The 10,395-nt window shown below is 24.1% G+C and overlaps 1 protein-coding gene across 1 annotated transcript in view; it reads right to left on the bottom strand.

Moving 5' to 3' along the window:
- LOC111631373 (putative nickel insertion protein) overlaps nt 1–8,463 on the bottom strand; it is a 55,374-nt gene extending 46,911 nt beyond the window's left edge. Inside the window, exon 1 of the mRNA XM_023375603.1 lies at nt 7,546–8,463. Within this exon, the coding sequence (XP_023231371.1) occupies nt 7,546–8,248 (703 nt within the window). The 5' untranslated portion in view covers nt 8,249–8,463. The remainder of the gene's footprint in view (nt 1–7,545) is intronic.
- Nucleotides 8,464–10,395: the final 1,932 nt, after the last annotated feature.

Raw genomic sequence — 10,395 nt, forward strand, 5'->3', positions numbered from 1 at the left:
ATCTGAATCAGTAAGTTACAGCTGATTACGTTCTGCGTGGAAGTCTTTAATTGATCATTTTTAAGTAACAAAAATGATAATGGAATAGTTAAAATTTATCTATAACTAAAAATAAAAATTCAAAATTAGCATTTAGCCATTCTTAAGTAAGTTAATTTTAGTATCAATTCGCATGTTTATATTACATTATAGCAAGTAAAATAGGAAGTAAGAATTAAGTTGTTTTGTTTTCATGCAGAATACAGATAAGATCTGTAATTTTTTATTTATTTATTACTAATGTTTTGTTTTATGTTTTTTAATTAATTTATTATCAGTGTCAATTAATAGTAATCTCTAACAAAATCTTAATGAGATTTATAGTTAAAAATAAACGAACATACAAAATGAATCGAAAATAACGAATGAGTGATTACGATTTCATTACAATAGTCTATTAAAATTTTCGATTTGAAATTATTTATGGTTATAGTTGTACTTAATGTTAACTATATCGTGAAATCGGCATTAAAACTAATTTACAAAGATAACACGCATGATATCATTTTTCGACATTCCTTAGGGTATTTCAAAATCTTCATCTAAAAATCGATATAAAATTAAATAATGAATGAAAGTGACCATAAATGTTGCTAAGCATAAAATCTTTATAGAAATGTTAACACTATAATTACAAAAACACTTCATTATTATTCGTATGAAAACTGATGGACTTAAATAATTTGAATAATTTAATAATGAAAAAAAGAAGTTTTCTATATCCATTAAAAATCACTTTCTTTAAAGATAAAATATTTTGAATTGACAGATTAACTAACTGTTAAGCTTTAAAGTAGTCAGTGAAAGATTAGCAACCAGAAAATTGTAACTAGATTGGATAATATCGTAATAATTAGAGATGGGCGAATATAACTTTTCTCAAATTCGAATATTCGAATACCTCGAATACTTAGTGAACTCAATTATCTTATATAACTTATTTAATTAATACTTTTATTTCATATTTATTATTTAGCTTGTTTTATTTATTTCTATATATTAATAAATTGATAAAGTAAAATAAAAAGTAGGAAAGAAAAACAATTTACTAAATTCTAAGAAATGAAACTTTTCAATTTTTAACTTTGAGTTGTACAGTGTTTTCTTAGGTACTGTCACCTCAACTATAATAGATTAATCAATAATTGTTCTCATTTCCACTAACTGCAGACTTTTACTTACGAAAAGAATCCGAACACACCAGAATCTAGTCTGTTTCTTTTCTTAAATTAAATCAAATCAGATGCTGAAGAAGCGTTGACGTACTGTACAGTACCATACGTACAGACAGCGCTTCTTCAGCGTCTGGTGTTAGAGATATTAGTAGTATTCGAATAAAAAAAAATAATAATAATAACTGAAATACTTTAATATAATGCTGTAAGTATAATGCCTACATAACAAACTATAAATTGTTAATTTATTATTACGTTTTACTTAAAAAAAAACTCATGTACGATACAGGATAAACACCAAACTTACAAGCTAGTTTCTGAATACAAAAAAAAAAAATTAATAATTTGCGGAATTTTGTTTGCACTTATGTTGAAATAGAAAAATCTGTAGTAAATAATATAATATAATAAAATTTTAGAATGATATATAAAGTTTATATCTATAATATATGATAGATAAATAATGATGTCATATAAAGTAATATAATAGTAAAAAAGTAATTTCCCAATTTCTACTAATTTTACGTCAAGCCTATTCATATTTGTATAGCAGAAAATAGTAATTAGATTAATGCAGATACATTAAAAACTATTAACTTGACTTAACATATCATACAGTTATCATTCTCGTACTATAATAATATGATATAAAAGATAGTAATTATAATTAAATAATATAAAATTACTCGTATGGTTTTAATAGAAATTACAATATAATTACATTCAGAATTATTTCAAATTAAATAAGCTTTTTATTACTTGTTTATCAATATTGTCGTATATGATCTACAGCCTCAAGAAATAGTAAACAATATAATCATTTTCTTCATTTGTAGATACAGTACATTTACATTAAAGTACGATATTTATCAATTCTGAATATCACAAAGATTACATGTAGTACAGGTTAATGCTGAAGGCCATTTGTTTTCGATGTTTTATCTTTCAGGGAAGTTGTTTTGCTTTTGAAACCAATGGGCTGAAAAAACAACGTATAAAGTTGAATCTGTAAAAAATTTTCTAGTATCTAGAAGTTAAAAAGTGGGCTGTCGAAAAAGTTAAATGGATAACAAAATTTGAAAATATAACAGATTACTGACAATATACCTGTGTTATAAAAAAAAATGTATATATATATATATATGTATGTATAAATGTATATATATATATACATTTTTTTATATGTATATGTTATTTTATTTTTTTATTTGTATATGTTAAATTACTGTATAGTTAACGATGCATAAACTGAATAGAATAACATTCAACAGATTAAACAGTTTACGAAATTTGATATGATAAAAACAGAATTAACTTTAAGATCTAAATATTATTAACTCAACAAGTGAAACGTGACAAGCCACCCCTAAATCTGTTAATAATGAATGTCTGTAATGCAGAGGTAATAGATTGAAACTTTTTCGAGATTAAGACAGGTATGCTTTAAAAAATCTTGGCAAATTTCCATCAATTGATTAGATGAAGTGACAATTACAACCTACGACATAATTTATTGAATACTTTTACTCGTAATGGTATTTGAAACTAAATATTATATAAATATTAGTGAATAATATAACATTGACTAGAAATTATGAAGTAAATCGTTATAATCATTTTAATTCTGATTATAACAGGATTTCCATTTTAAATAATTATGCAGAATTTAATTAAAATAGATGCTTTAAATATATAATATATAATCAGAACCTTTGGCACACGATATATATACGTGGTATGTGTGTATTTATATATGTATGTGGGTACTGAAAATTTAATTTTTAAAAGCATCTTTTATGGATGATTACACGTAGAAAAATATTTGAAAATATAATTCATTATTTTTTGAAAACTTTATATTTTAACAATAGTGCCTAGAGGTTTATAAAATTCAGCAGATTAACATAAATTTCGTTCTTAAAAAATAAGCAAATACTCATTTTTCCTCTTTTGAAGTAATCGTATCTATATTTATCTGAAGCTTCTATTCTAACAGAAAAAATACCATTTTACTTTTCAGAAATGTTTAGAAAAACTTTAAAACGGATGAATGAATATCTAAAAATTTATCACGAACACGTTTGACTATTTCAGAATATTTAAAATATCAAAGATAAAAAATAAAACTTAAGTTTATAATAAGTTTTATTATATTTATTTAAGTTAATAATAAGTTTTATTAAAACCAATATTATATTTTCATAGATCAAGTATTGTTTAACAAGTAAGGTTGTAAATTAAGTATGATTTAATAACAATTATTAGTTTGTAAAATTCTCAAGATAGAAAGCACTTGAATATACAAATTATATATCTGTAGTTTCTTAATATTTTGGAATTTTAATTAATTAAAAATTGTTACACAGGTTTCAAATTCGTGTAGGAATAAATGAATAAGGTATCATTTTTTAAAAATTTTATATTATAATAAAAAAACAACAGACTTAAAACTCAACAGTTCAGTTTGTTAGTAACAGATTGAACNTTCTTAACAAAAGTCTAGTAAAACTCGAAACTTTTACATATAATAAATATTATTATCATAAGCTTTCAATCGATTTATTCTGATTTTTTTTAAAAAAAAGGAAATTCAAGAATTCGCTTTTCTTTTATAAAATAATTCTTTCAGAAATAATTAACATAAATTTTACTTAGTAAATTTTAAAATGATGTCAGCGCTTAATTACCGCTGTAATATCTTTTCTGTAAGTTGTAAATATTCAACAGAAATTTTAAAATCTTGATTACTCTAACGTGTACTGCTCGGAAGATTAATATACTATAACATGTGTTTAACATTTTTCTGATATATTTTAAGTTTATGTAATATATTCAGCTTAATATTTATGATCCCGCGGAGGTCGCATAAAAGGTTCGAAACTTTCATTTTATGGAAACTTTTAGGAATTAGAATTGCCTTAAGATATTTATGAGGGCTAAAACTCTATATCTCATGGTCACCTGTGGCAGAACCTGTATTTTACGGGAATCTATGGGTCTAGAAGCTTATTTGACGACACTTAGGGGACCGAAAACTACTATTCTGAAGAAAATTGGGACTTTGAATTTACCTTAAAAGTCTATTTATGTAGAAATAGCCTTTTTTTATTTTTGTAATTTTCTTTTGAAAATACTAATTTTGAGATAATTGAATAGGAATATTTAAAATAATACCCCGAAAATTGCGTCGTTTTATATTTTACCACGTTAATCAATTGTTACGATTATTATCAATAATTTTGAATTTTTAAGATAAAAAATATCGGTAAAAACTATATTAATTGAATGATTAGGTAAAAAAAATTATCTGTTTACAGTATGTCAAATATCTATAATTTCAATCATATTTTTCATAGGAAAAAAATTACGTCACGATAACAAATCGAAGAGATTATAATTAATAAATAAAATATATTTATGTGGTAAATTATTACACATTTTATTATAATTTGTAATAATTAAATATATATAAATTAAAATTCGCATTTACGTCATTATTACATTTTTAACCAATCAAGATTCTTGTAAGAACCAATTTGGACATGTTATTAAAATTTATTTATCTTAAACATTTTTAATTTTTAAAAAAATAATTTAAAAATTAAAATATCGAAATAAAATATTTACTTTTCTAATTTTGCTTTGATGATAAAAAATACAATTTTTATTTAGTTTTAATAAACTACTACATTATCTAATATGAAAATATTTAAGCTTTTATATAATTATTAATTTACGTATTAGAAGAATGTGAAAAAATATATAAAATTACGGCTTAATATATTTATTAATATTATTTTCCTTAATTTTCAATAAATTTTGTTGTAATTAATTATTAAAAGAATTATAAAATGTTCAATAATTATACCAGTTTACGTTTCATCAAATATTAACTAATCGAGCAAATTTTATTTAAAATAAAAACGTTTAATAATAAATTTATATGCGAAATAATTTTAAATTAATTTAGTTAGGTATGAAATCGATTTGATTGATATTTATAATTAAATAAAATATTAATATATTTTGAAATTTTAACCAATCAGCTAATAGAATTTGAATAAATTTTACGATTATTGATCAAGCTAATTGCATAAATTTCATAATAAAAATTCTATTTATTAAATAATTATGATTAAATTTCAATAAATTATCATCATTTTAACATAGTATCCGTTTCTTCAATATTAATTTGTTTATATCCGATCCAATTATTTACTGTTTATGCACCTAATTTTAGACTGTAAAATATTTATAAATATAAAATTCAAGAAAGATTTTTTAAAATAATATTTTCATAGTTCACTTAATAAACTAATTTTAAACGATTCGTTAACTTTTGAATTTTAACCAATGGGNATATGTATTAACATAATCAGATATTCAATTGCAACAGTTACGTCTGCTACTGAAAGGTTATTTAACTAATTGTTAATTATTATTGATTTATTTACGTGGAAATTTCTTCTAAATTTTTAAATTAAATTTTGTTAATAATATTGATTATAATTGCGTCACTATGTCGGAGTGTTTCTACAACAGTGTAGCCGATTGGAAAATATTGTGAAGGACACTCCATCACAACTGTCATGATGTCAGATTTTATCACCGGCAGCTGTACATTCTCGGAAATTCTTTCATATATGTATATAATCCGTATTAAAACAGAAGAATTAACCTTAATTTGAATTATTTGCGCTTCCGTTAAGATAAAAATTACTACTAAAATAAGCATTTATCTGGTGTAAACTTCGGAAGTTTTTAAGTACTGACGTAACTCTGATAGCCATTATCATGATTGATTTTACTCTGTACATCCCGGTACAAGTGATTTATAATATGTGGATTTGATTAATGATTATGCATGGATTTTTACTGTATTAAAAACTGTAATAAAGCTACTGAAACTTTTAGTTTTTTCTTTTTTCTTTACAAAAATCTATTTATTCGAGATTTTTAAATATGTAGTTCAGTTTTTGATGAAGAAAAAAATTGATCAAGATGCGCGCTTTAATAAAACTGTTATTATTTCTTAACAAAAGTCTAGTAAAACTCGAAACTTTTTACTTTTTCTCAACGTAAAAAATTCCTATTTTTTATATTTTCATTAAGTTTTCTTTAGAAATAAAATGCTTTAACATTATCAAAATGCAAATGTTTATTCAAATTCTCTTAACTAAAAATGATAAAAAATTAATTATTAAAATATTACTTTAATATTTAAAATAATTATTAATAAATCAAAAATATTGGAAAATTATTCATCTTATTATGTATTTTTTAAAGATATTTAGATACACAATAAATATTTTTATTGTTTATGGATAAATTTTGGCTGTCTCCCAATTTCCCGCATTGCTGCTGTTCCTGAATAAAAAATATTTTCGGGTTTTTTATTCTTTATTATTATTAAATAAATCAACCTTACAGCTGCAATCAACGAATGAATTCAAAATTACACAGGAACATCCATTTTTGATTTATTTTATATTCTGTACAGCCCATCCTAGATTTATATAGTACACTACACAAGTGTACAAGACAAAACTTCTGGATGAATATATGCAATGTATCATGGATCTCTTCTGGTATCTCTGTTATTGGATTTATATACATCAGATTTTTGTATGAATATATATGATGTATGTATAAAATATCTAAACGTTTAGATATTTTTCATTTATTTATTTATAAAATTTTATTAATTAATATATTGTTTTAAAGTTTATTGGCTTTTATTTTGATTCGTTTTATTAAATTTTTTAATTAATATTTTAAAATAGGCATATTTTATTCATGGAAGAAAGGAAATGATGCTGGATTCTGTGTATTTGAATAAATATGCATTTATTTACATGTATAAATATATTAATTGCAGATGATTTTTAAAATTTTTTTAATACTTTTTTCTCATAATAATTTAGTTATTATATTTTATTTTCTTGTCGAAGTTACGTGTTTTGATTTTTATTATATAATATAAATAATAATAATTAATAATTTTTCTCCAAGTTTTATTATATATAAAGGCATTTTCTCGTGTTCTTGTTCCATTTTATAGTGTCTTTTGTTATAAAAAAATTTTGTATTTCGTATATTCCTGTTACAGAAAATCGAAACGGTTTTTATAATTTTTTAACTTCATTTTTTCAAAATAAAAAAGGAGATAGGTTATTTGAAATCTTTTTAAAAGTGTAATTAAATAAGAAAATTTATAAACAGTATTTGGACAGTATTCAAAAATTCACCGCAAAGATGCGGGTTGTTTTTTTAAAGCATAAATTATGCAAATTGTTCGAGTAATAATATTTTTATAAGATGTTAAACTCACCCAGTTCGTCAATCGCCGGAGTCAACGATAAAGTGGCTCCAACTAAGAACACACAAGTCATCATGATGAATACAGCCACAGCACCGATTACTGCGACCACCAACCGTCGTCTACCGCTTCCTTCTGCCGCATTCCGATCTTTTCCGTACGTTCCTGCAGATCCTAATGAATATCGAAGATACAGCGGCGTGTTCGTGTAAGTTTTATTGCTAATTGTTCTAGATGCAAACAGTGTAGCATTCGGGGGCTTCTTTCTGCAATGATGATGATGCCTGTGATAATGACGACGATGATGGTGATGATGATGATGATGGTGATGGTGGTGATGATGATGATGATGCCTCCTGCGACCCTCCGTTCTACCACTTCCGTTGCTCTTGCTCCCGCATTCCGGCCGTATGCACATTTTTCTTCTTTTCGTTGCGATTCTTAATTTCTCGTCCGGATAAGAACAGACTCTCCAGATTCTATTTTTCTTCAATGAGGTGTTTAGTTCTTCTGTAAAGCCGATGCTATCTGGAAGAGATAGGTAATGTGCACCTCTGCACCAGGAGCCAGGTGGATTGCTTTCCTCTTGCCATTGATCTACCTTTAATAAAATACCGGAATCTACTTTTCTTACTTCGAAATATTCTGGGCTACTAGGACGGACTCTTGTCGGGCTCACTAGATGGCTCTGATGATTCGCTAGTTCACTTGACATTCCCGCACTCTTCTCTCATCTCGCGAGTTTCATGTCCACCTTTTACAAGAGCGCCTACGCTTCGTTGTGAGAATGAAACACATGGCGCCTGCGCACTATTTCATATTTTCGCCTGGTCCTACCAAAGTTTTCTTTATGAATTTTAGATTTTAAACAGAAATTTTTCGCTATTTTCATTTTTTTTAAATATATAATCCGATACCGATCTAAAGTACAGTGAAATATTCTATTTTACTATTCTTCTCCGATCGCGTTTCGCAAAACTAAAAAATAAAAAAATAAAAAAATTTTTACTTTTATATAAATTTTGAAAATATTAAAAAATATATCGAAATAATTTGATTCCATTTTCTTCAATAAATTATCATATTTTAGAAGGAAGAAACGAACATTTTTCTTCGTTTGGACGCTTTGAATTTAATTTTTAAATACACAAAAATCAATTTTTCATATTTTATTTAATTTTTATTAAAATGAATTTTAGTTATAATTAAAATTGATGAAGATAAGTGATTTACGATTTGATAAAATTTACAATTTATTATTAAAAGTTGCATTTAATGAATACTAATTTTACATTAATTTTAAACTTTCTAACTTATTAAATTATACATAATTAGATTAATTGTTTGATGATGATATTTAATTTATTATAACATCGAATTTTTTATTTTTAGTAGCAATTTTATTCCTCTTCGTCTACACGAATTTGAGAAAATACTGGAAAAAAATACAGCTTAATTTTCTCATGTTAATAAATAAAAATTTAATTAATTCTTATAAATATTAATTTTTTGAATTTATATATTTATTAAACATCCCGTTTTGAAGAAAATTAAATGAATAATTAAATAAAACAGCCATTTTAATTATGCAAAATCTTATATAGTAATTAATTAATTAAAACAGGAATAAATTTAACTGCCAGAAAAAATAAATTGATCTCTTATAAGATTATATTAAGAGAATTTCCTTCATAATTTATATATTAAATTCAGTATTAAGTAAATTATAATACTCTTTTACATTTTCTTGGAGAATATTTACCGACTTCTTAATGATATTTACATAAATTTGTACACAATTCACAATACTTCTTAAGCGTTAGAAGCCAGTTACAAAGCTAGAAAATTTATAAATCAAGAGTTTTCCGTAATGAATACAATGTCTAAACCGTTGTAATTTTATTAATTTTACCACAATCCATATAGATTGTAACATGTAGAGTATGACCTGGAGGAATATAGTTTATATGTGATATCAATTAAGAACCAATGCGTCGACAAATTTTACAGATTTTTACACACAACTCTTATAATATTAAAGATAAAATGTATATAAATATTTTTTATATTGAATTTATACAATTTATCAACTGTTTTCTTTAAATTTAACGGAATACGTAGTAAGTGGGGCGCATTACGCCAACGTTTTTTGCTCCTTTCAACGTTTTAAAAAGTTCAAAACTGTACTAGATCAATATAAATCAAATTTTATATAGAGATGTAGTTCTTATCTGTTCCAAAACTATTTCCTGTGGGGTAGAATGTTATGTATTTTAATGGTATAAGTTTATTTCCGCTCAAGTCGGAAATTTTTCAAAATTTTTTAAGCATTAAGGAAGCGGAGTTTAGTCGAATGAAAACATAAAAATATCAACAAAAATATAAATAATATTTTCTAAATATAGAAAAAGTAATAAATAAAATGAAATCATAAATAAATATTTTATAAAATTACAAATAAATTGATATAAAAGATCCATCTATCAATTTTTTTAGCGATAACATTTTTTGAAATATACAAAATGTATTGAAATCGTTAACTTTGTAGCAAAGAAGAATATTTTAAATAGAATCATATTTATTCATTTAAGCATTGCGATGAAAATAAATATTTAAATATCAATAACAAACAATATATATATATATGTAATTATAATGCGAACTCGAGATGTTTATTATATTCGTTACGTCATAATTGGGTAGTTTTCCAGAGCGAATTTCGATCGTTTCGAGCTTCAGTATATAATACTTAAGCTAAAAATAATATATTTCTCTTAGAATATTCTTCAAAATATTATTTTTTGAGATTAAACATGATAGAAGAAGAGTAATGCAACTGTATTTCGTCTTCTCTAATCTTTA

The sequence above is a fragment of the Centruroides sculpturatus genome, unplaced genomic scaffold, assembly GCF_000671375.1.
Source record: "Centruroides sculpturatus isolate CEXI.00-Female unplaced genomic scaffold, Cexi_2.0 scaffold534, whole genome shotgun sequence".
Taxonomy (NCBI): Eukaryota; Metazoa; Arthropoda; class Arachnida; order Scorpiones; family Buthidae; genus Centruroides; species Centruroides sculpturatus.